Source organism: Molothrus ater, chromosome 4, assembly GCF_012460135.2.
Source record: "Molothrus ater isolate BHLD 08-10-18 breed brown headed cowbird chromosome 4, BPBGC_Mater_1.1, whole genome shotgun sequence".
NCBI lineage: Eukaryota > Metazoa > Chordata > Aves > Passeriformes > Icteridae > Molothrus > Molothrus ater.
In genome coordinates, this window is record NC_050481.2 from 23,213,014 (window position 1) to 23,240,518 (window position 27,505).

At 38.5% G+C, this 27,505-nt stretch overlaps 1 protein-coding gene across 1 annotated transcript in view; it reads left to right on the plus strand.

Moving 5' to 3' along the window:
* The window catches only part of TNKS (tankyrase), a 128,550-nt gene that overhangs the window by 66,094 nt on the left and 34,951 nt on the right, over positions 1-27,505 (plus strand). Inside the window, 7 exon segments of the mRNA XM_036382859.1 lie at positions 18,664-18,758; positions 21,701-21,767; positions 22,207-22,393; positions 24,368-24,489; positions 26,969-26,986; positions 26,988-27,061; positions 27,170-27,248. Coding sequence (XP_036238752.1) covers positions 18,664-18,758; positions 21,701-21,767; positions 22,207-22,393; positions 24,368-24,489; positions 26,969-26,986; positions 26,988-27,061; positions 27,170-27,248 — 642 coding nt within the window.

Sequence of the window (27,505 nt, forward strand, 5' to 3'; positions counted from 1 at the left end):
ATACTTGCCACTGGCAGCTGTGACAGATTAAGTCGGCAGACATGGGTTTTGTGTGTGTCTTTCAAACATCAAACACTGGTCTAAATGTAAACAAAACTTTAAGACCCTTTGTAAGAAAAACAAAATGTACTGTTGCAGATGGATAAAATTACTAAAGGAAGAAAGTTATTATTTGTATTTGAACATTGCCTGGGTGAGGTGCTTGGTATTCAGCTTAGCTGCTAATACACTGCCACATAGACTGGCACTGTATTGCTATGTTTAACACCTTCTGCATTTTCTTAAATTTGACATTATTGTTTTGACTTTGTCTGGCAGAGATGTTTGAATGAGTTAAATTAAGAATTAGGCTGAAACTGGAGGAGGGAAGAACATACGGAGTGAGAAGTGGATCCTATGATTTTTGATGGTTTAGATTTCGAGATGATAGTCTGTCTAGACTGTTGATTTACAAATGTTGCATTTGGGTTTTTTTTTTTTTGGTTGGTTGGTTTGTTTGATTTTTTTTTTTTTTTTGGTATTTTTTAACTGTGTACCAGAATGTTTTTAATATGTATCTGTTAAAGTGTTTCACCTGTAATAGTACATCTCATTTTTGGAGAGAAAAGCGTGGGAATGTTTTCTTTTCTAGCTTTTTTTAAATTTTTGATGGAGTGTGTTGGAGCACAGTATAAACATCTTCCCATCCTGGACCTGTTGTGGAACAGCCCAGTTCCACTGAAATCAGTAAAGATAGGTTAATTTACACTTTTGGTTAACAGGTATGTTGTTACTGAATATTAAAAAAATTCAGCTCCATTGTACAAAAATTCCTGGTTTTTATACACATTTTTAAATGTTTTTCAGTTGTAGTGGCTATCATACATACTATGTGATGGAAAACTCAGCCATTTTTTTGCTTATTTACATTTATCACTGATTGAAAGTTGATGCATCTTCCAGGTTTCGAAAGCAATTGATTTTACGAACTGAGGACAGGCAATTGAACAAGGGCTCTATTTAATTTAGCAGTGTTGAAAATGATGAAACACTCTCCACATTTTAAGATTAAAGATATTGTCCATATTTTTTGAATTTCCTTATTTTAAGACTTTGCTGTTCAAGTAAAAGTGTATTTAGCTATTAATAGTGCTCTATTGCACTGTTATAATTAAATGGGGTGGTGTACAGCAGTGCATTACTGAATAATTCAGCCCCCATCACTATTGATCTAAGGCCAAATGCAGAGTTATGACTTCTGTCAGCAGGGCAAAGAATGAGCCCTTGCAGATGTTTTCTTGAACATTTATCACTTCAAAGTAAAAATTAAAAAAAAAAAATTACAAAACTTTTAAAATTCATATTGAGATAGCAGAAATTGAGATAGCAGCCTCTGAATTAGTTAGGAAATTTGTGCCCAAAGCTTGGAAGGCATATTGCAGTTAAAGTTCCCGTGTGTGGAGACTTTGAAAATATGTTTGGTTGGTTGGTTTTTGGTAAGTGCACTGGTTTTTGAAACACAAACTTTTAAGATGCCTTGCCATTGATATTAATTAGCTTTTTAAAAATTATATCTACCAGATCTATTTTTTCTACTACCACATGTATACAGGAAGTTTGGAAAAACCTTCCTCTAAACCTATGGAAGGTTTACTAATTCTTTGAAGTAAGCATGCTATATAATTGTTAAGTATTTAATTTGTAAAGCAAAGTGTTCAGGTCCTGTTCCAGTGCAAGATCACTTGGGGTTTGATCAGTTTAAGCTGTGCTGCAAATTAACTGAGCTTGTCAATGGAAGTCTCCACTGGTGTAGCTGCCTGTAGTTGATCTGTGGTGATTTATGCTAGCTGAGGATTTGTCCATTTTGGAAGTTGCTTTTTGCATTCCTTGATACCTTTAGTAATTTTTTTTGCAGATCTTCTGAGCGTTCAAGCTCAAGCTTAGGACAGCATAAGGCCACAGTTTGAATGCAGCTCTCAGGCCAGGAATGCAGACTGCGGATTGGCCCCAGATTCTCAGCATCATGCTTGTTCTGCAGTACAGCTGGACCCACAAACTCTTCCCTCAGTCTGCTTACCTCTTTCTTCAGTCTGTGCATTCCTTGATTTTCTGAGATGTCCAGCTCTAGTCTAGTGATAAGGGAACACTTGCTGGGTGGGTGAAGAAATTGGGTTCCAGTACTGAATGGGTAATTATTTTTTCTGGATTAGCAGATGGTGATATTTTTTTCCTCATACTTTGGGGTGCAACTGTATGCAGTTTAGTTTTTTCCCCCGGGGGATTTCTCTCATGCATATTAACATCTGGGGTTCTGGATTTCTCAAACACCACATGTGCTGTGAAGTTGTGCTTTATAGAATGGGTAAAAGGAGTGGAAAACTCTGACAGTATCTTGCTGGTTTGAAACCAGCTAAGGTTGGAAGTAAAAAAGATTTATTGCATTCTGGGTGCTGCTTGCAGCCTTTTTGAAAAGTATTGACAGCCAGAGTCTGATTCCTACTGGACAGGATTCCATGATTCTAAAACAGTTACATCTGGTGCTGATAACCATTGCTCCATCTGTTTATTTAGGATAGAGGTCAAGACAAATAGGAATGAAAACTGAAGTTCCTTCTTTCCCTCCAAAGTCACAGTTTAGGTAGGTTATAGTCATTGTAGAAATGTTCACATTACTGAAGCTTTTGAGCTGCTGTCTGAAGAGGGAATGTATTCTTTGCCATTATCTTCTGGAGGGAAAAATGAATTAGTGTGCAAAACAGAGACCATTTTTAAACATCAGCTGAAGTCTTCCTGCATACCAAGGATCATGGTAGTTTTTGGGAGTTTTGATGACCAAAGAAAATCAGCAATAATCATCTCAGGAACTGCAATTTCATTAAGCTAGGTAATGATTGATTTTTGTGCAAGTACTGGTTTATGTGCATATTCAGTGTCTCTCAGGGCACAAATAATGAGCTGTATAGTGCAGAGCTATATGGTACTGTGTAAGCAAATTAGTATTACACAAGGGTAAATTTTACAAAACCTGTTTTTTTAAAACTGTCTTATTTGTTTACTTTTTAAAAAGCAATGCTTGAGCCGAAATATAATAGTGATTTTTCATGGCAATTAGTCCTGCTTTGATGTTGGTGTTTTTTAGCAGGAGACTGGAAATTTGCAGTTGTTATGATGTGGTGTTGTATGTAAGGCAACATTTACATGTTGCATCATTTCTGTTCACATTGCCTCACCAAGTATCAGAACAGAACTTAGACACAGTGCACAGAACCTGCCTATTGCTGTGGGTCTGAAATTTCCCTGCATCCTACCTGTGAGTTCTGCTGGTCTCCTTGGTCTTTACATTATCTGTAGAAGTAATGACTTCTAGAAGACAAGCCTGTGGTGTTGGTGTTAGCAGATGGTAATGAATTTCACAGTTAAGAAGCCAAGATAGACATCTATTTATGTGTCTGTGTAAAGGTATGTTGGTTTTAGAGCCCCTGTTATTTTCCCTCAAATATTTTCCTCTGGGGTTGTCTTTTTCAAGGCTTTGTTATGAGTGAATTTCCAAAAAATGATTTTTGACCATTTTAAATCACCAGGTTCCTCTGCTGGAAATTAACGCTGTATTACTTCATCATGGAAGCTGGATTTCTGACTTGTTACAACCGTCTCTGCTTACCTAAATCAGTGGCAAGAGACAGGTTTAAAATTCCACATATAATGGTTGCAGGTTGAGTAGAAGCACTTAGTCCACTTATTTCCTTCAGGAAGCTGATGTGAACACTTGAAAGCTGTTTAAGGAAGAAATTGATGTTGCCTCCATTTCAAAAATGCAGAAGTATCTGACCTGATAAGAAAGGATTGGTTTCAGCAGTTCAGATAAGAACTCTTTTCTACAAGACACTTCCCATGTGACTAATCATAGCTTTCCAAAGTGACCTGCATCCAGCTGATGTGGTAGCTGTTAGCAATAGGAGGTTGGATTTTTGGTTGTACATAATATCCTGCTCCTGCACTGCATTATACATGCTCAGATCATGCTGGCACTAAAATACTCAGGTGCTGGTTGAATAAAACCTTTTCTTATGCAAGGGAATCCAAACTCCTCTATTTAGGAGTTACCCAAAAACCAATTTGCTGAGTGGTCTTCTCGAGGTGGACCCCTTGAAGTAGAGCAAATATCTAATATTTTGAGCTCTTAGGACCATAGAAAAGTCATTAACTGAAAAATAAAATGCTTGTTTTGTACTTTGAAGTAAAGTTTCCGTAGCAGCTGTGTTTTGTATTTACATTTTGTATCAACCATATGAAAAACAGAATACAATGGCATAACCTGTGACAGTGTGATCTCAGGTATTAGTTCAACTTGAAGCAGGAATTGCTACCAGAGGGCAGCACAGAATGCAGTTCCTCCATAGCTACATTGTTTTGTGTCCTGCACCTTCCCTCCCTACTTCCTGTTTTGGAAACTAGAAATGTTCTTTTTGCAACAGGTGAATCAGGGATCCTGCAAACATTGCACCTCAGTTTTTCCTTGCATGGGACCATCCAGTACTGTGGATAATGTAGTGATCCCATGGGGAAAAATAGGCAATTAATTAAAATGCCATTTCTGTCATGCACGTGGTCATACTTCACTTATTTGCACTGTTGTCTTCTGACTTGTAGTGTCCCTTTGTTTATTCCCAGTTTTCAGTCCTTAAGAGCTCTCACTACCAGTCTTTGGTATTTTGCTTCTGCAATGCCTTTGTTGTTACACCTTTCCAAACTAGCTGTAGACAACCCTGGATCCAGAATACCAGAAACAGGCCTTTTCATTAAACTTTGTGAGTCATAGGAGACATACTTGCCTCTTGGGTTTGACTGAGGCTGTTGCTTCAGCCTGTTCTTTCCTGCCATAGGGATATTGGTTTTTCTCATGCATGGCCTCATTCCGGTTCATTGGCACAGGGTTCAGATGTAAGAATTCCAAGTCTGAGAAGGTCTGCAATGCAGTGCTGAGTAGCAGCATCCTTGGCCCGAGGTAACCACTGCAAAAGATCTTGAGAACAATGTGCTCCTCAGCTTTTGCTGTGGGACATCCCTGATACCAAGTAGCATTGGTAGTGAGTAGTATTTGGATGAAATTGCAAATTCTTTCTCTTGCTTCCTGTGCGTCTTTCTCTCTAATGAAAGATCAGCCTGTAAACAAAGGGCTGGTAAAGAGAAATTAAATTCTAACAAGATCAGGTGAGTTATGTCTCCTCTTACCAGGGAGTCTCCAATTTGCTGCCGGTAAGTGAATTTGCCAACCCCTGTTCAACAACTCTGGTTGTTTGCAGCCATTTTCAAGAAAAATCCTGCAATTGGAAAGAAAATTGGTATAGCTTCCAATTTCTGAGTCCGTATGGAACAATCGATCCACATTTTCACAAGCTTTCCCTTTACAGTTATTAAGCCTGCAGACTTGGGTAGAGCTTTAAATTCCCCTGTAATATGCTTGGCTCTAGGAGCTGGGGGTTGAAGAAAAATGCCATGTACTGCAAGATGTGAACACATTGTGTGCTGGTGAAACTGTAAACCTTCAAAATTGTGTGCATTTTTCTTGTCCTGTGAAATAAAAAGCAAAATTAATACCACATAAATCCATAGGTCTGTTTGTTCTGTAATCTATGTCATAGAGATTATATTCAGATGGGTGTGGAATGTATTTTGGAAGAAACTATTTCACATACAATAAAAAAAAGTTGTTTGAGTTATTGGGAAAATCTACTTTTCTACAGACAAAAGCTGTTTATTTGAGCAAAAGACTTGTGAACAGATAGCCAATGTAAGGCCTTGCCATGCCCAAGGGTATTTCTGAATGTCACTGTGGACTTTACATATTTGGAGTTTTTTGTCACATATAGTATCGTACCTAGTTTCACAATTTGCATTTCATCTTTCTCAAAGTTTTATGAACTCTTCTGCTGGTATACATTGTTTGTTTGTGTGGCTTGTAAATACAGTCCCTACTCTTAAGGCTTCTCTACAACAAAAAAATAACTAACTAGTGCAAAGGAGAGCAATCATCCAGAATAATAGTTAACTGTATATTATTCTTGGTTCAGAATTCTCCTTCATTAATCTAATAAAATGAAAAGATTAAAAATTGTTTAATGAAATTCATTTTGTTTCAGAAAAAAAGAAAGCTCCACAAATCCAAAACAGTTATTTCAGAGTAACTGGAGAGACAAGCCCTTGCTAAATCTGCTCACTTTCTGCTTACTAGCATAAATGTCAGTCTGGTTTTGATGAAATGCTTTAGACTCAGTTTTGTGGGTGGGGAACGTGCAGATTTTGGTTTCTACATTTGTAGTCCTGCAGGGATTTGCCGGAAGTTTCCTGATGTGCAATTACAGGGCTGTGGAACTGCAGTTATCAAAATAAGCAGTAACCACACAGGCTGGTAGCTGATGTTGGCTTGTGTAACGCTGGCTGTGGCTGATGGCTCCTGGACACTGCAGCCCTTGTTGGCACTGATCTTGTGTGTGTTTCATGAAACATGTGTATCAAGGTTATATCTAGGGCTGTGAGCTGGTAGATTGATAAAGAGAATCACAGAATGTCCTGGCTTGGATGGTTCCTTAAAGATCATCTAGTTCCAGCCTCCCTGCTATGGGCAGGGACACTTTCCATCAGACCAGGTCAAATATTTTAAATCAAATCCTGTGTGCAAAATTGAAGGTATTTTCTGGATTTAGTTAATGGTGTACTGTAAAAAAAAAGTGATATTTCCAACATTACAAGAAGATTACAAAGCAAGTGTTAAATGTCATAAGGTTTGTGTTGTGCCTTGGGCAGAAGTGCCCAATTCCATATATGTACAAAGAACATTCAAAAATGGTCACAATTGTGTTTTGCCTTTAAAACACTTTATTTTATTTGTTAGTTCCCAGGCTTCATGCATGTTAGAAAAAGTGACAAGTTATGCACTTTGCTATGCTGTGATCCTGTCTTACTTCATCTGCCAAGCATGATCAAAGTGGGTAGCACAAGAATGCCTCTGCAGACTTTGTATGGTATAGATGACTTGGCTTAATTTCTATCCCTGGTGTCACTTAAAACCTTTTATATTCAAGGATGATACCTTTTGAATAAAATGTAAAACTGATCTACTTGATTTAGGTTTCTGTTATGAGATCCTAAATATTTTCCCTAAAACATTTCAGTGAGTATCCCTTCATGTATTATTTGAAGTGTATTCTGTCATGTCCACAAATAGAAATTGTGCACCAAAGGACCAGAAAGAAATTGTTTACGCTGTCATCATTCTCTTTGTATTGTTCTCTAAAATTCAGGAAATCTCATTTGTTAGATCTTAATTAATGTGCTCTTTGGGAGGCCTCAAATGTGTTGAAGGCATGGGGGATTTTTATACCTGAACTGTTTTCCCCTTGATGATTAGCTTCACACAGGAGATGACTTCCTGCATTAGGCTATTATCCATCTTTTGTCAGGAGAAAACAAGTCAAACTGGCTGATGTGGGCAGAGCTGCCATGTAATATTTTATGCACATTAACTAAAAGCTGTCTTCTGGATTTGGCTCTTAACAGCTCACAGAGCATCCAGAGGCCGAGTACCGATAATATTTCTTCTACTGTGATCTCAGGGGTGGAGCCCCTTCCAGAGCTTGCTGAGATTGTTTTGAATTGAAATGCAGCAGCTCAGTCCAGGGACTGAGTGCATTTGACTTCTTTATATGGTTGACTGTAGTGAATACTGTAGGTGATATTTCCATGCTTGGTGTCACTTTCCTCTCAAAATCCCTGCATGGGAGCATAAGAAGTACTGAGAAGCAAACTGATCTGCTTTCTGGTTGCTTTTTGCTTTGGAGTGTGGGATTACTTTGTGGCCTCCCTCTGTTGTGACATCTATCACTTCGTTGTACACTATTTCCCATCTCTCTGTGCTGTTGTGCAACCACCTGAGGACCCAACATCATCTTCCTAATAAACCACTGGTGAGGATTTAGTTAAAAAACCCATTGAGTACCTATTGTAAATTGTATGTGTTGGCTTACCCTTATGCATGTGCTTGTTGTGCTTCAGAAAACCCAAGTTTTTGACTCTTCTCAAGCAGGTTGTGTTTATGCAGGTGTTCACTAAATCTAGCTGTTATTATATTGTATTTTTGCTTGTACAAACATCAAGATTATGGGCCTCTATGTAGTTCCTCAAAATGTGCACTGATGATTGGTTTGTAACTTCCGTGTCTTCACATACCAAAATAATCTTAGGTGAAGGTCATGTACAGCTAGTAATTCACCTGTTTTAGTCTCCTGTGCTTTAGAGTAGATCCACTTTAGTCCTGGCAATTTGTTGATGTTCATTTTGGTTATGGGGATGGCAACCTCCTCTATGCTTAATTCAGAGAGATCCTTTGCCAAGCTTCTCCCAAATACGTACATGCTCCCAAATACGTACATGCTCAAGCTTTGCCAAGCTTCTCCCAAATATGTACCTGCTCACTCACCAGGATTTTGGAATAAGACTTACTGTTTTTTCTAAGATGTATACCAAACAAAAAGATCCTTCAGTTCTTCACAGTGCCTTCTTGCCTGTAAGATCTCCATTTCTTGCCCTAGCATCTCCTTGCCCCACTGAGCTGGCTGGTGTATTTTGTGCTCCTAGTTGGTTTGAATCCATTTCACCAGTTACTACTTAAACTGTTTTTGCCTGTCTACTTGGTTTTTTTACCTCTAAACTACTGGAGTTTGTGGTCCTTGTGTTTTTCTCCAGCTTGTAAATTCAGCTTTTTGAATGTCCTCTTAATTCTACTAAACTCTTTTAGCTTGCTGTTGGTCATACTGGCTTCTTTCACTATATCAAGCCTTTCCCAGTAGAAGGTATGCATTAGCAAAGTGTCTCCAGTATTACCTTCACTAGTAGTTTTTGTGCTGTCTGTAAGGACATAATTTTATTACTTACTAATTCTAGCTTATTTTTAAAAACTTGCCATTTTTTCCATAGCTCCACTTTATGAAGGCTGGTGCCTCATGTTGGATTATTTTAGCAAGCATTTCCCTGAAGATGAGTTGTATCTGAGTGTGTTATAGCTGCTGTTAAAGACAACTTCTACTGAAAAGTTTTGCTTCAGGTGTCATTTGGTACCCTTCCAGTAGTTGCATTTACCCATGTGGTGTTCCAAGCCACTTTCTCTGTAGGAGAGTCACTGATAGCATCCAAACATTTCACCTCTTAGGTCACTCAAAGCCCTTGTGTTTTCTGCCCTTGCTGTGTCTCTGATTTCTCCCAGCACACCAGTTATCACTTGCTCCTACAACCCCATCACTGACTTTAGAGGTTGTATGGATAATTTATAGTGATCAGTTCAGTTCTGAATGAAAAGAACTGCAAATACTTGTGTGCAAGGAGAGGTGTATTTACATAACCATTTTTAAAAGTATTGTTTAAGTTGACTGAGCAGGCAGCAGATGAAGGATAAAGGGGAAGGAAAATGCCAAAATGTATTGTAATTGATGATGGATGTGTCATTGATGAACAAGAAAATTGAGATGATTTGATTAGTCTTTTCCAAGTAATATTATATGTGACTACTTATAAAAGAAACTTATTTCTTACAAGTGAAATACTTTAAAATTTTAATATTCTAGTAACAGTTGCTTTTCAGTTGGAATTACAAGATGAATTCTCTGCCTTTTCCCTGTATTTTGCAAGGTTGCTCTTCAAAAGGAATGGTAAAGGCTATTTGATTGGATGATAAAGTAATTTAATTCTAAAATTTGCAAATTATCACTGTAATGCAAAAAGAGCATTTTGTGTATTAATTTTATTAATTATTTTATATTTCATGTTTTAATCGAATTCCAAAATATAAGGTATGTTTATTTCATACTCAGTGCTGGAGCTGAAATGCAGTCAACATGCAAGTGTTTCTCATAACAGTTTTTTCTGACCCAAGTTTCATTAAAATGAGTGAAGTGCTGATTTGACAGAGAAAATGATCAAATTAATTTATTCCTTCTTAATAATGTGAAAATATTATGAACTGAAGCCCAGAAAGTTTCTAGTTGGAAGGGGAAGGTGGGGAAGCAAAGTAAATACATCAAGGAGAAGTAGTAAAAATAATAAGATAGGTAAAAAGAAAAGGGAAATGAAAGATTGGTAGTTGACTGTATTAGGAAGAACATTGATGTTTGTACAGACTGGGGAACGAGAGGCTGGAGCAGCGCTGCAGAAAGGGAGCTGAGGGTCCTGGCCCATGGCATTGAATGGGAGTCACTGAGCCCTGGCAGCCAGGAGGGCCAGCCCTGTCCTGGGGGGCAGCAGGCACAGCCAGGCAAGGGAGGGGATTGTCCTGCTCTGCTCTGAGCTGGGGCAGCCTCACCTCCAGTGCTGGGGGCAGCTCTGGGTGCCACAAGATCAGAAAGACACTGAGCTGTTGGAGAGTGTCCAGAGGAGGGCAACAAGGATGGCAAAGGGCCTTGAGGGGAAGCTGTGTGAGGAGTGGCTGAGGTCACTGGGTCTGTTCAGCCTGGAGCAGAGGAGACTGAGGGGAGACCTCAGTGCAGTCATAACTTCCTGGGGAGAGGAAGAGAGGGGCAGGCACTGATCTCTTCTCTGTGCTGACAGTGACAGGACCTGAGGGAATGGCCTGAGGTTGTGTCAGGGCAAATTTAGGTTTGATATTAGGAAAAGGTCCTTCACCCAGAGGGTGGCTGGGCACTGGAACAGCTCCCCAGGGAAGTGGTCACAGCACCAAGGCTGACAGAGTTCAAGAGGTGTTTGGGCAACACTCTCAGGCAAAAGGTGTGACTCTTGGGGTGTCCTGTGCAAGGCCCGGAGTTGGACTTAATGATCCTGGATGGGTCCCTTCCAACTCAGGCTATTCTATGACTACAAAAGATTTTGATAGCATGTGGTAAAAGAAGAGACTGCAAGAGCAAAGAACCTTGGCAGTTTTGGTTCTCTGGTGATTCAGTGTGCATCTTCTTCAGATTGCCAAAAATGGCTATGCCGGACACAATGATACTGTAAGGAGTTTCTCTGTAGGGTTCTACCGTATCTGTCAAGTCAGCATAGATCTCCTTTCAGTGTTAAATAACATCAGCCACATTCCTTTAGGAGAAGAGAGTGGATCTTTACTGTAATTCTTTCCTTATGTAGCTCAGCAAGCCACTTTTCCCTCAGCTGTCAGTATATATCACCAAAGAAACAGCATATACTCCTCTGCTTCTCTGATAATCCATCTCAAAGTTCCTCTCCCTGTGTCCTTGAGTGCTGCCAGAGATGTATTCTGTGCTTCTGAATCTGGGAAAACTACAAATGCTACTTTGTGGTGAAAGCCCCAGAATTTCTTTTCATACTGCAGTTCCATCCCCAGCTACACCCTCATCATGTAGCAATGGAAGAGATTCTTGTAAAGATCAGTCTTCTGAGAATACTATGGTTTTGTGAGAAGTGTTACTCAATTTTTCTGACACATCCTCTGTGGAACTGTTTTGCCAAATGGTGTCTGAGATACGTGCCTATACAGAGGATTTTCGGGGAAGGGAGGAGGTGTTGCATTTTAGTTCTTGTTTAGGAAGAGGTCAAAGATTACTAGTGCCCTATTTATGGGATCTGCTGTTTGTGAAATCCTTCAGAGATCAATGATGTTCCTATTTAAAGTGTCTCTCCCAGTTCTCTAGCTTTTTCCCCTTAGTCTATGTTTCTAGGTTTGTTTCTGAAAGTAATGACAACCCCCTGAGCGCTATAGCCTGAGGACAGAGTGACTGGACAGTGGCCAGGCAGAAAGGGGCCTGGGGGTGCTGGTTGAGAGTAGCTGAACGTGAGCCAGCAGAGTACCCAGGTGGCCAAGTCCAGTGGCATTGTGGCCCGTGTCAGGAATAGTGGGGCCAGCAGGACAAGGGTGGTCATTCTTCCCTTGCACTCGTCACTGGTGAGGCCACACCTCGAGTGCTGGGTCCAGTTCTGGGCCCCTCAGTTTAGGAAGAATGTTGAGGTACTGGAGCAGGTCCAAAGAAGGGCAACTTGTGTCTGGAGCACAAGTCCTGTGAGGAGTAGCTGGGGGAGCTGGAGTTGTTTAGCTGGAGAAAAGGAGGTTCAAAAGAGTGCATATCACTGTACAGCTGCCTGAAAGGAGGCTGTAGCCAGGTGGGGATCAGTCTCTTATCCTGGGCAACCAGCAACAGGACAAGAGGACAAAGCCTTAAGCTGCACCAAGGGAGGTTTATATTGGGTATTATGAAGAATTTATTCACAGAAGGAGTGATTGGTCAGTGGAATGGGCTGCCCAGGGAGCTGGTGGAGTCTCCATTCCTGGAGCTGTTTAAGAAGAAACTGGATGTGGCACTGAGTGCCATGGTCTAGTTGACAAGGTGGTGTTCAGTCATAGGTTGGATTCAATCTCAAAGGTCTTTTCCAACCTAATTGATTCCATGATTTCCTTTTCTATCTTATTTTAACCTTGAGATGGAGACTCTCCAGTTATTTCTTTGTCTACCCCTGTGCAAGATCACACTTGTCATCCTGTTGGTCCTTCCCCACGCTAGGCCCGTAGGTGATTGAAAAAGCTTGTCTCTTATAAATCTCCTGCCCCCTTATTTGTCAACACTTACCCCAAGTTGCAGTACAACAGGGTCACTGTGTTAATATGTGGGACTGATGCCAACCCTTGTCATGCTGTCTTAGAGGTTCAGACATACAGTCAGAAAATTGGGTTGTCTCTGAAAGGTCAGATCTACTAGAGAAGCATTCAGTAGTCAGTAGATTGGACAGTACAACCCCCTGAGAAGGAACAGATTTGAATACTCACTGGATATGAGGAGCTGGTCTGTCACCCAAGTAGACCTCTTCCAAATGAGGCCTTACTCTGTCGGTGTGTTTGCAGTATTTTTGGCCTTCTTTTTCCGTGTTTTTTAACTCTTCCTCGAGTTTATGAACATTCTTGCCCGTTGATGCTCTGCCCTAGCACTGCTGTGTCTGTGCAGTTGAGCTGGTTTTGTCTTTGCTGGTTTACAGCTCAAAACAGTTGGTTCCTCACCACCACCACCCCCCACCTGCCAAGAGATCATCTGATATACCAGACCTCTAAATTAAGATACTGTTTGCCTTGCAGATTCTGAATTGGTTAACTGTTCAGTTCATTTTCCCTGTCATTAGCTGTTAGAAAGCAGCACGTGAAATTTGTGACATAATGTTTTGTGGAATTTTACTGTACTAAGCCTGTCCAGTTCAATAGTCTAATTAATTTCTACTGTTTGTATTCTGAAGATGAAGCAGTTAAATTACCACTGGAAACAGTGGAGTGAGAAATGTTTTCCTTAAGTATTTTTTAGTTCTTGTCTTTAGAAATTTTGTTTGTTTGTAGGGGTGTTAGTTTGTTTCTTGTTTATTATGTTTTTTTTACTTAAGAAAAGTGGTTTAAGCTCTTCACCTGTGTGCTTATCTCCAGAGTTGCAGCTAGCTCATCTACAGTCAGCAGTCTGACATGACTTGTTTTCCTGAAGCAGCATCTATAAGTTTGTCCCTAAAGCATAATTGTCAACCACGAATTTAAATAACTCAATGCTCCTATAAAATGTCCAAGGAAGCTGCATGATTAGTGTGACAAGTCATGTGGCTGGTGAACAGAAGCATGGACCCTTTCCTGCTCATTAAAAGCTTAATTATTCAGTCGAGGATAGGGAACTTCATTACTTTTGTACCAAATGTGTAAGAGCATTATAGCATGAATATAAAATAATTATTTTGAGTTACTTGAAATATGTGTTTATAGAAGGAAATATTTTGTACCTAAGTCCTGTCTTGGCACAATACAAACAAATGTTAATGAGCTATTTCCCAAGAAAGCTTCCAAATTCATTTAAAATAAAGGTGTAAGATGGGTGCACTGTTTAAAATTAGAATGCAAGTTGGTATCTGAGCAGCAAAGGAAAAGCCTCATTGTTTCCACAGTGGAAAAGTTTAGGAATGTGTCTGTAAGATTTTAGTGTTGTTGCAACTTGTTTTCTTACCCCATTTATCAGAATGATAAAGTGGTGACAGGAGGTACTCTGCTTGCATCCGGAATGTCTTCCTGATGTACTCTCATGATTGATGTGGTTCATTTTAGAGTTGTCTGCAAGAGAGCAGCATCAAGCACAGGCTACTGTGATTGGAAAGAAAGATTCTGTCATAAATTCTAACACAGTAAAGAGAAAGTTGTTTGCTTTGCCAGGAGTCAGGACATCTTTCAAAACAGTTTTATGAAAACTATGAAACAAGGGTCCCTTCTGCGATTAGAAATCCCTGTGCTCTTCCCTTAATTCAAAACACTTCTCTTAAGGGAGTTTGTATGACAAGCTACAAGAGTTTTAAGGTATTTTTGTTGCTGTTTTCTAAGGGCAGTATGATCTGAATACAATAAATGTTTTTTTTTAACTACATTTGTTAAATGGGAGTTTGCTGCATACCCGCAATTTCCAAATCTACTAAACCTGAAGATTACTACAGACATGATATAAAAAGTCAGAAATATTTAAATCTGCATTGAACATTTTAAAATCCCTCCCTCCTTTTTTTTTTTTTTTTGGTGTGTCCTCTGTCAGCAGGGTGTTGTAGAAGAGTTAACATTATACATACAAGTATCCTTAGCTATTTTTTTGCCAAGCTTTACTTGTTTCCCCATCTGTGTAAAAGCCACCCTTACTGGTTCATATCCCTGTGGGGACCTTCTGAACTTGAGAGTAGCCATATGTGATGGCCAGAGCTGGCCATCAAAATCAGAGTGTTGACTCTTTATTATGAGAATGCCCTTTCTGTAGACAATTATATGAATTTATGATAATTCTAAATCACTGTATATTGATGTAAATAAGATGTGTGATGAGATCTTATTTATGTAATAAGATTGTTGGTTTTAATAGCCTTCAAGATGGCAAGTTGAGAATGAGAGAAACGTATAGATTAGGATTTTTATCAGATAGCATTATATAAAGATTTTGGCAGTAGAAAACAAGAACAGGAGATATTAGTTTTTAAAACAGTTCCTGCAGCTGTTATTAATCATGCAGATAATGCATAATATGAGATGGTTACATAAGATCCCTTGGTTTAAAATTGCCCTTAAAATGTGTAATTTGAATCTGAAATGAAACTTTCTTCTGAGGCAGTGTGGCAGCATTACTGTCTGAAGGCTGCTGAAGACTCTTTAGCAAGATAAGGGAAATGGATGGTGCTTGGAGCTGGAACTCCCACATTGCCTGTGGACAGCTTGTTGAAACAAATTTTCAGATTTTAGCAGAAGCTTCCCAGAGCCTGCAGCGCTGGAGATGCCTCCCGGCCCCTTTTGTTTGATGCAGGTGAACAGGGGATGGCAGGTCCAAGGCAGCTGACCTTGAACAGGGGTCATCAAATCAGCTCTTGGTAACAAAGCAGTGCAAAAATACCTAAGGCTCACTGAGAACAGTATCAAATTATCAAATCTAAAAAATGCATTTCTTGTATTCCCAGGCAACACATTATCAAAAAGACTGCAGGCAAAACCACCTCCCTTACTATAAATAGTAGGTATATAGGTTGACAGCAATTGCCATCTTGTGTACAGTGATGTTCCTTAAAGTGCTCTCAGTACCTGCTTTGACTCAGTTAGAGCTGCCATAAAATTTTCAAATAATATGAGCATCTTGCATGATGGTCTACTTTACTTAATAAAAATGGAGTTATACTCTTTTTAATTATACTAGCAAGTAAGCCAGTGTGATTGGCCTGGTAACTGTGAATGTGAGTCTTGGAAGGTAAGTGCCCTCTAAGGATTTTTGTTAGTAAGTCTTGCCAAATTCTGCAAGATATGGGAGGAGGGGTTAATTGATAAATCTGTTTTCTTAATATTAAAGTCATTAATTTGATATACCTTTGAGGTGCAGTAGACATTGCTATCAATGGTATTTAGTTTTTACTTCCCTGATGCTATATAAATAGCATGTTAATTTTAAGAATCACTCTCTACTGCTGTAGTTAGCTTTTTTTTTGAGGGCTCATAATGTCATCTAATGAGTAGTTCATGTAGCACAATATTATCTTTTAGTTACCTAGATTCTGTAATTAGCATACAAAGTTGTAACTCCACATGAGTATTTTTACCTATTAAATCTATAGTATGGATGAATCCTCTTTCTTAGGAGAAAGGAAAAGATGTTTTTAAGAATCATGGAGACAGCATCTTCCTGCTTTCTCCTTCCTGAAGCGTATGTAAGCACAGCATTTATAAGAGCCATTTAGCCAAAATAATGAGCAACTGGTTTGTGAATAGAGGGGGAGCAGCACTCCAGGTTGTCTGCTCCTGCCTTCTGCACCTGTGTGTGTGTTCACTTGTCCTTGACCATCAGTTAAGCGGTCTCTCTGGCCCTCTGACTGCCTGCCTCTCCAGCACTGGGTGTTTGCAGTTGCAGAGTTGAAGCATGCTGCCTGCTGGAGATCTCAGCCCCCCTCTCCAGGATGGGCCCAGGGAGCATCAGTTGATGCTGCTTGGAGACAGCCACAGCGCGGCACACAGCTTTGCTGGAGCTGCTCTGGGCCACAAGGCAGGCACATCAAATGTCAGGTGCCTGGCTGCAGATAAATAATTCTGGTGTGCTGGGAAAGACAAGATGCTCTGTATTTCAGTCTTGGGACTGGGATGTGTGCATGCCCTTGCTCAAGAGAAGGAGGTAGCTCACCTTACTGAAAGACATGGATATAAGTTGTCTAAAGATTTGGGTTAATGCTGATTTGCTTCGTTTATGCCATTTGTTGTGAAGCTATAAACTTGAAAAGTTTTGTGTTTCTTCTCTAATGAAGTTATTTGGCAAATGCAGATCTATTAACCCTAGAAATACAAAGTGCACAGTCCCAGCATGAGTCATAATAGTTTTAATTTTAAGGAGTGAGCAAGACTCTGGGGTTATGTGTCCTTACTGAGAACATCTCTGTTAATAATGTTTCCTTTTAGTAAAGCATCGTTTTGGAAGTCTGCCATCGTTGTTGTAGAAGTGGCGCACAGACAAGAAAAATGAAGTTTAATTGTTGTGACGTTAAAGGATCCTGGAGTGTTCCAAACATTTAATGCTTGGCTCCAGTTTTTCTGGAGTCTAGACCTTTGAATGGACAGACTTCTCTGTAGTCCATTTCAAATTATTTTTCGTTTTCTGACTTACTAATTCAATTGATAAAACTGGATTTAGTAACCAACGCAAGGCAACTGTCAGAATAAATAGTGCTGAAGTATTCTGCTAGTGTCAATAGCAGCATCATCCTTATCCACATTTTCATTAGTATTTATGATATTGCCTTCTAGATCAGTCTAAATTGTTAATTATTTTATAATAGGGGCAGATATAAAAATAATATATTGCCTTCTAGATCAGTCTAAATTGTTAATTCAGTAGCAGAAGCCTTAATAGTAATAGATCCTGATAATTTGTGTGGTCAAACAAGTAAGTGTTTGTTGTTCCTGGTATTTTGTTTCTTGGAAACACTCTGGGGATCTTCATGTTAGAATGTTAGAGGTCCTTCAGTAGAGATAATTCTGAAGATGGGTCTTATGGAAACTTGTATAACTACTTCCCTAAATTTACTGAGTTTTCCAGTTGTTTTTCTAAGAGATACCCTGTGCTGTCATTTCTGATAGTACAACCTGTGTCCTCAGTACAATACACGGGACATTTGGTTGTTGTCAAAGTTGTTACTCTTTCTGAAGCCAAGTAGCATAGTGTTGAGACTTTAGTAAAATATAATACAGATTGCTCCCAAGTTATGGACATTAAATATGTGTTCCTGGAAATCCATACTGTTTATGGATGTATAGTACTTGCTTCTATTTATCACAGATGAGACCTTTTGTCTTGATTTTTTTTTTTGTTTTTTAACCTCTTGATAATAGTGAAATGTGACATCTCCCCTTGTAATACTGTATAACGATGTTTTAATGCTGACAGTAAATTTATACTTGGCATAATACAGTGAGATATGTACGTTTTCCCATGTTTCAAGCTGCTTTATGTGTGAGGTTTTACTGTGAGAACATTGTATCATTTGGTTGCCTGCCACAAAATAAATTGCAACCAAGACCCCTTTAAAATCCTCTGCTTCTCAGCCTTGGAAAGGAGGAAACAACATCATCCATTTCTGTAGGAAAGCAGTCCCCTCAGGCTGAGACAGCACACAAAATTTGTTTTATAATAAAAAAGCTTTTAAAAATAAACTTCAAGGGGGATTACTGTTGTCAACTCAACTCAAAAGCTTTCAGTTAAAATTCATTTGAGCTAGCTATGGAGAAAGGTGTTATTACTCTGTTATTATGCAGCAAGGTGCATTACTGATGAAGACCTGTATTTTGCAGGAAACTGCAATCTGCATACAATTTTCTCTTTGTCTTACCACAGCACAGTACAGAAGAAATATGGATACTTTTTTGGTGCAGAGATGATGATGATGATAATGATTTTTAAAATTAGCTTTAAATTAAGAGGCTGTTATTGCCTTGGGAGTGCCTCTATTCTTACCCACCTTAAGGCTTTTTTTTTTTTTTTTTTGGTTTGACAGCATGTGCTGTGTATTTGTTAATTCAGCTAATCACAGAAGGGTACTTTAACTTATCTTGGTGCAATGTATGAGAGTAACTGAGAGTATTTCAATGTCAGGAAGTACAAAACTTCAGATTGATATGGCTCCCATTCTTCATCTTCTTTTGTTTTGCAGTCCACTCCTTTACACTTAGCAGCTGGCTACAACAGAGTTCGGATAGTCCAGCTTCTGCTTCAGCATGGTGCAGATGTACATGCAAAGGACAAAGGGTATGTAAAATTAATTGATTTATTACCTGTTTGCAGCGCTGGTTTTGTATTAGTCAAGATACAGAATTATTTTTTTGGTTCATGTTGCAGCACAATCTCAAATAATTGTCTAAGAACGTGATGTTTGCTACCAGAAATCTGAGTGTGCTTCAGATTAGTTGTGATTGCTCTTGTTTTAAGGCTGCTTTTACACCTTTAAATTTTTTTCCCAAACTTTGAGCTTTACTTCCATTTACAGACTACCCTTTAAAATTACAGACTAACAGCATTTTTTTTGGATAGGCGATGGGGAGAAGATACAAGGGCTTAGTGAAAGATGTGCGTTGAAAAACTTATCTATGGCCTTATTATCTTGTTTCACATATATGGATGTAATTCCAAGTAACATCAGTAATGCTCATGTGCTCACAACTAGTGGTCCTCATAGATCTATCTTCATTGAAGCTGACAGCAAAAATCAACATATAGTAGAGGCTAAACTATTCTATTTTTGCATTAAGGGTGGTAGTTATGTAAGATATCAGCAAAGTGCACAGCAGTCAGAAATCTGAAATGATACTTGCTGTGTGTTGTTCTCAGCCATACATTTCTCATCTCTAAGATGATGATTTTCATGATGGTTGGATTGGAAGGCTTAGTTCTAACATGGTAGTAATTGGGCCCCTAGTTAAAGGCATACATTTTGTATTCAGAATCCATAGAATTAAGATATGTGTGTGTGCCGTCTCCAGCAGCAAACCTGAGGCACTTCCTGTATTTTCATTTTCTGCTAGTGTTAGAAGTGATTTTAAATTTTCTTAGCTTCTTTCCCTTTTTTCCTTTTTCTCCAAAACAGTCCAAAGTGTACTTAAAACTCTTAAAGTTTAACTAATTGTAGCTCTTTTGTCTGTCCATTTACCCTAATGGCTTTTTTAAACAGTATTGTTGTTAAATGCATAATGACATATTATACAAGTCAGAAAATAAAAATACACCCCAAAAACCCCACAAAAACCACAGAAAACCAAAATCCACCACAACCTCCCCCATCCCCCCCAAAAACCAGAAAACACAATAAAACACCTTCCCCCTACCTGTCAAAAAAAACCCACAAAAAATAAACCACAAAAGTCCTACAGTAAAGCTCCATATAATACCTATTTAGGTAGATCCAGCATTATTTAAGCAGGTTGAAGGTCTTTTGTACCTTCCCAAAATTTCAGCATCAGTTGCTAGAAAATTCCAGTGTAGATGCTGTATGATGAGTTTTGAACAATTTGCTTGGAATGTGTGAGAGGTGGTTGAGTTGAACTTGAACTTGGGGCTGGAGCAGGAAGGGAAGGAAAGCAAACAAACTGAACTTTAAAACAACCCAAACATATTTAGAATCATCTAACATCCTAGTAAGCTCCTACTTTTTTTTTTTTAGTGGCACCACACATTTAGAATCAGTGTGGTGTTTTGTTTCACCATGCTGTTTCTTCTTTATACATAATTTATAAGAAAATAGGCTATAAATAACTGTCACTTTTCATTTAAGGAGCTAAATTAGGCTACATGGATTTTATAGAACTGTTAGGTTGTCTTTAATGGAGTCAATTCAGAGAAAGTGCTTAGGAATTGTTCTGTATTTTCAAAAGGGTCACCACTTCTAGTTAATCCCAAAGAGTAGCACAGTCAAGGAAGCAGCTCTTTCTCCACTGGTCTTTCCTTTTCCTTACTGCTATTGTGCTGGAAGAGGGAAGGGGATGCTGCAGAAGTGGGCAGATGCATTGCTTCAGGACTGTCTTTGCTGAAAGGCCTTGAAGCCCTCAGTCCTCTGAGATGACCATCATTTTGGAAGTGGGCAGGTTTTTTGAGTGCTCTGTGAAATGGATAGTCTCTCTGTCTCACACATGCACTCATAAGTTGTAATTAAGAAAAATAATGATGGAAAAAACAGTCTGAAGAATTTTCCCCAGACAAATTTTCCTCTCTTGTCACAAATGTGTTGCTGCTTCTGAGAGCATCCGCCTTAAAATTAAGTTTATTTAATGCTGTCTACTATTTGCTGTCCTAATTATCTCTGAGTTGGTTTTGCAGTCCTGGGAATTACCCCCTGTATTTTTCATAGGTATTATGGGGTTAATTATGGTTTTCATGTATTATGTGTACTGATCTGTTGAGCCATAACTAGCCTGTCATCTTGGCTTGAATTAAACTCATTTTGTCCTCTGCAGTAATTGCCCATCTCACATCTTCTTTTCAATGCATGACTTTTATTACATCTTGTGCTTGTGACTAAATCCCTATTATTTACTTTGCTAGTGTCATTTTTAAGTATGGCCTGCAGTAATATAACACTACAAAAATTACAGGGACTCTCTTAGAAGTATCTTGGGTAGTTAAATAGGTTGTACTGTAAAAAATGGAGGAAAATCAGGTCATTTCACAGTCTAGAGCAGCAATTTGAGTCTGCTTTCTATGGATATTTGTACATCTTCATAAAATACCCAGGAGTTACGTTAGTGTTATCTGGGGAGTTTTGCCTTTCACATAGCATTTAAAATAGGAGTTCCTATTTAGGCAGAAGCAGAACACTGTTGAGGAAATTGAATGTGGAATGGGACTTTTCCCCCTCCTTAGTAGCTTCAAGAAAGATCACATCAAAGCCAGTTAATGCCAGTCTTAATGGTAGATTAAACATCTGTGGCCTGTTAAGGCAAAAAAAAACCCACAACAAAAAAAAAAAACCCTCCAAAAACCAAGCAACAAACCCCCAAGTTTTAATGCCACTCTTAAGTAATGTGTTGTTTGGGAAGTCAGATTTTATCATTAGTTTGTAAATCCTAGTTTTTAAATGCTTAACTACTTGAATATTTTAACTTTACTTTGATCTTTTCATTTCAGTAGGGAGAAAATTGTTCCTCCCCTAAAAATGCCACTTTAAAGAAAATTGTCATTTGCCTTCTTCTTCCATGCAGTGGTCTTGTGCCTCTTCATAATGCCTGTTCCTATGGACACTACGAGGTTACAGAGCTGCTGCTTAAGGTAAGCAGAGGGATGGGAAGTAACTGCTGTTGGTTTAGATGTGTTAGATGAGATATGAACTGCTTATATCAGAGTTGAAAAGTAAGATTTTTTTTTCCTACTAGTAACAGGTTTCAAACATCATATTGTCATTTCAGAAGCCTGTAACTGTAGGTCTTTGAAACAGTAAATGTATTTTTTTCTTTATCTAATTTCTTTGGACTGATAGTAGAGTTGAATCTTTCTGTTCAAAAATTAGCTCACATAAAAATTCCAATTATTTTTCACAGATTGAACGGTATTTTTGTGTATGCTGGTATTTTTAATTAAATTTTGTTTGTGTGTGTATGTTCATACATGAGTGATTTGAACCAATTTTTATAATAAAATGAAAATCTGTAAGCTTTTTAGTTGTTGAAGCCGATTTCTTCCTAATGCAAGGCTTTTTTTGCTGTGCTAGCATGGTGCCTGTGTGAATGCCATGGACCTGTGGCAATTCACCCCGTTGCACGAGGCTGCTTCCAAGAACCGCGTGGAGGTCTGCTCGCTCCTGCTGAGCCACGGCGCCGATCCCACCTTGGTCAACTGCCACGGCAAGAGCGCCGTGGACATGGCTCCAACGCCTGAGCTCAGGGAGAGACTGACCTGTAAGTGCTTCCAGACTGAAAACACTTGCTGGTGGGTGCAAAGGGATGCTTTCCTTCCAGGCCACCTTCCTCGAGCTTCAGAAGTGGATGCAAGGCAGCAGAGTAGCTGCAGCTCTGCCATGTGCTTTGAAGTGCACAGGTACCTCTGATACATCATTTGTCATATTGCCTGGTTTTGTGAAGTCTAGAATTATTAAGGCACTGCTGAATCAGTGACTTTGGGGTTTTTTTTAATGTTTCAAGTCCAGTTCAGTCACACAGGACCCTCTGTATGGAGGCTCTGTATTGCATTTAGAAACTTACAGAAGGTAGGTAGCTTTGGTGTGCAACCATAGAGATGGAAATTCCATCACCTTCTTTTGTAATAATCCTTATGCTGTTTACAAACCAGTATTTCATCTCTAATTTTAATTTGTATGCCTTTGCATTCCCTCTTTGGGGGATTTGTTTCCCGACTCTTATAAAATGTAAAAGATAATTAAATGAGACAGATATGGAAACAGAGCATTATGAAGTTACAGAAAACTTCTTGAGGATTAGAATCTCAATTATAAATAAGTTTTTGGTTTTGTCTCTCACCTTTCCAGTATAGCAGAAGCCCCTAGATACTAATAATGTGATCCTGCACTACTCACAATCACAGCTAGTCAGGTTTTAGTGTAGTCACTTTTCTTTGCAGGGGACAATGGTGAGATCATGTGCAGCAGAAAACTTTGGTCTAGAAGAAAAGAGGAGGGCATTAGTATCTTTTAGGTACTTCTCTACTCTGAGTCCTGGGCTATAGCTTCTGACTCTGAGAAGGATTAATTTAGCATTCATTTAAATTAACAAGCAAAAAAAAAATCAGTTTAAACTTTGGTTTATTTCTGTTTAGAATTCCTCAAGAGCAATGAAGGAAGATACATGTCCATTAATATCCACTGAAATTTGTAAACATATGTGAGCATTATGTCAAATTTGACAGTATCTTGATGGGAGAGCTTGTATTTGCATCCCAAAATATCATGTTTTTATGTTCTTGAGTTGTTTTGTCTTATACTTTGGGAATAAAGTTACATTATATTTGTTATTTCAAAATTTATTTGCACTTGTGCTTTGAGTAGTGCTTTGCTTACAAAGAAATTTAAACCAGACATTAAAACAAAGGTGGGAGAAGAAAGCCCTTCATTACCAAACTTAAGATTTCAAGCTTGCTTATGAAACAAAAATATTTATATTTTTACTGAAATTGAGGTATTTTTTTCTAGTTCCCAGGGTCAGATGTAATTTTTGCTAACCTGCCTTTTGTCTGAACATTTTGAGAGGAACACTCTTTTCAAATTCAAAGTTATTTAAAACTCAAATGAACTAGTTGCTGAACTAAAAGATTTGGAAATAGCAAAATTAATGATCTGTACTTGCAAAGATACACCTGCTGTCAAAACTTGTTTCATCTTGGGAACAGACTGGCTTCAAATGCTCAGCTACTTAGCTTTCTTTAAGACCAATAGTTTAGTATTTTATATGTGTATGTATTATTGTTGGTTTTGTTGTTATTGTTGTTTTTTATAATTTTATGGAAGTTATATATAGTTAAGCTTTACAGTGAATTCTTTGTCATGTAAATACAATACAGTTTTTGAAAAACAACTGTAATTCTTTATTTTCTTAAGAATAGCTCATAGCATTGTGCTTATTTGAACACAGACATGGGTAATGTAGAGGTCACATATGCATTTAATGTCAGGTGGGTGGAGGATAAAAGGGAGAAAAGCTATAAGGATTTAACTCAAGGCATAGCTTCCCCTATCCTTTAGCATATCTCTTTGGTTTCAGCAAAGCTTCTCTCATGTTCTGTGTCCCAGCTCAGCTGGCACCCAAAGACATGCGGAAGCACTCCTCTTTCCTCTTAACTGAGCATAGCTGTCTTTCTGCAATAACATTTATAAATGTGACATTTTGCTGAATATTAAATGTGTCTTTTTCCTCTAACAGATGAATTCAAAGGACACTCTTTACTGCAAGCAGCCAGAGAGGCAGACCTAGCCAAAGTGAAAAAGACACTTGCTTTGGAGATCATTAATTTTAAGCAGCCACAGTCGCATGAGACTGCACTGGTGAGATTATACAGTCAATCCATTTGCTTCATGATAAATGTGCTGGTAGCCTGGAGTCAAGGAATTTTATTTCTACACTATGAAAATACATTCATCATCTGAGATAGGGAATTTGGCATTGAACACTTTCTATGCTTAAATAAAATCACCACTTTAGAAAAAACATAATATAATTTATTTTATCACTTTTTTCCTTCCTTCTGGTAGATTACAGAAGCTCTCCAGCCACTCTTCACTTTTTAATTTTTCACTTCTCTTGCATTTTTTCCTATGAACCTTTTTTTTTTGTTGGACTCTTGCTGTGGTTTTTTATGGGGTTAAATTTTATTTCTGTAGCCCAATGGTTTCCTTCATGTTTTATGTGAGCGACTTGGATTACAAATTTTCTTTACAGGATACATAAAATTATGGTGAAAACAAGTGTATATCACAGGGTCTTACAAGTTTGGAATAGTACTGACAATACCACATTAGCTGTAGAAACAGGGTTCTTTTGAGACTTTCCTGGCATTATCCTGCTCTTATTTAATTGTTTAAAGAAGCAGTGGAAGCAAAGAACACAGCCAGTATCCCAGATGTAGTGAAAACTTTGAAGCTGAGACTGATGGTATTATTAAAACCACTATAGTTATGATACTTTATTCCAATGGAACATTTTCTTCCCAGTGGCAGGTCTCAGCTGCAGGCCTGCAACTCCATATTTAGTGTTGGGAACATTGTGATTGTGATCAGAACATTGTGTGTTGGGCATCAAGCATCCATATGCTCTGTTTCCTCTGTGGAGGACTCAGCATCCTTGCCTGAAGTTAGAATCGAGATAGAGAAGAGAGGTTTATAGGCTGAATATGAAGGCAGTATGAATTTTAGGATGATGTTATCCTTTTCTTTCTGAGTGTATCAGCTGCTGCTATGTGGCATCTCTTTAGCTGTGTAATCATCACTTCATAGTCCTCTAATGTTCTTTGCTCTTTTCTGCCTGCTGATTCTGCAGTGACAGCTGGACCACATGGAATATTTTAGGTCTATTGATGTATTTGGTTCACTGTTCATTAAGTGCTTGACTGTTATTTTTCAGTTTTTGGCTGCTATACATGAGCTTTCCAAATCATCACCAGTCCAAATGAAAGGATTTGGCTTCCAGGGTCAGATGAGGTTATGTGTAATCTAACTGAGCTATTTCTGCCCTAAGCATGATAATGTTTTCCATGGGCCACTGGCATCTCTGCTGTATTAGCCAAAAGGCCACAGCAAGCACCTGATGTAGGTTTTAGTGTTGCTTTGAGATTTGGCAATATTTCAGCGTTTGTGTGTTTTAGTACTTACCATATAGGCAGGAAATAGGGACAGGATATTATCTGCAAAGCCTTAGAAATTCTGCCTCACTTCACAGCAAAAGCTGATCTTAATGTTTATTTACAAAGCTTGCCTTTGCAAAATTTGGATGTGCCCTGCTGATTAACAACAGTGTGGAAGCTTGAGTGAAAGTTACTTCATAATGAAGGCTGAAACTGGACAAAAGATGATTATTGGTACTAGTGCTATCTGTTAGCATTGGGTTGGGGGTCTGTCTAATTGTAAACATTATCATTTTGCTGTTGGAAAGTTAGAGACCTCTTCCAGGAGACTTTCTACCTTTTATGGGTTACTGGTTTAAAATGTGGGTAAAGATACAAACAGAAAAATCCAAAAGTTTCTCCCGTTTCTCGTAGTCTGCTATCTTGAGAGGTCCAAACTTGAAATAAACATTTCTGGACTTGATTTTAAAGCTGGGTATTTAATCTCATATGGAACCATGCTGGTAATTCCAGGCTTCAGGAGGAGTACATCGATAGGGACACTGTTGATAAGCCAGCAGATGCCAGCCACATTAAGGACAATAGTTACACCTAGCAAAGGGCTGTGTGGTCCCACAAGGGCAGGCATGAGCATTGAGAAACCCTTGTGTTGAAGGCTGTATCTTTCTCATAGTATGGGAGGAAAGATACTCCAAGAGAAATGTATTGCCTGTTTGCTTATTACGTGATCTGTAGTTGGGTGCATGACACAAATGGCCATTAACAAGGTCAGTACACATTGGAGCAGAGGAAGAACCAAAGCAACATTCAAGTCCTGTCAATTTGACAACTGCAGCAGAATCCTTACAGACCCCTTTGGAGACTCTCTGTAAAAAGTTAGGCTGTTTCAAACTCTTTGTCTTTTCCTCCTTTGTTCACTATGTGTCAGTTTTGTCCTGATAGCTGGTTAATGTAGTTGGTAGCATACTGCTTTTTCCTAAGTGACAAATAGCTTTAAAGTTGTTTTTCTGAGTACAATAATTTAGCATTGATCACTAACCTGTATTTTGTTCAGTATGATGAATTCTGTTTGTAAATTTTGTAGTCTGTTTTTAGCAGAATAATTAAGGGATGAAGTAATAGATCTTTAAAGTTCTTTATTGTCTGTGTATTTGAAATCTGCTTTATTTTTACTTTTTTTGCAGCACTGTGCTGTTGCTGCCTGTGCATCCGAAGAGGAAGCAAGTTACAGAACTATTGCTCAGGAAAGGAGCAAATGTAAACGAGAAAAACAAAGAGTAGGTTTCTGAAATGTTTGAGTTTTCCAAAGGCCTCTGTCATACTAGAAATGTAAAAAACTAATACATCACTTTCCCCCCCCCCCTCTATTTCCCCCCCCCCTCTAGTTTCATGACGCCTTTACATGTTGCAGCTGAAAAAGCTCATAATGATGTCATGGAAGTTCTGCATAAACATGGAGCAAAGGTAAATATACTTGCATGTATTTTATTTAAGACAAAGGGCAAGAAGAAGGGTTATGTTGATTATATACCACCTAAGTTTTTTTGATAGTTGCTACTTTTTATTCTGTATGCCTTATGCTTCTTGTGTTAACCTTGAAGTGTGTTTTATCTGAAATAAGTACAGGATCCTCAGGAATCCAATTTGAAAAGTACTTCTCTCCAAGAAACTGAATAAAGGTTTTTCAGTATTTTAAAATACTCATTTTTAATGAATCTTGA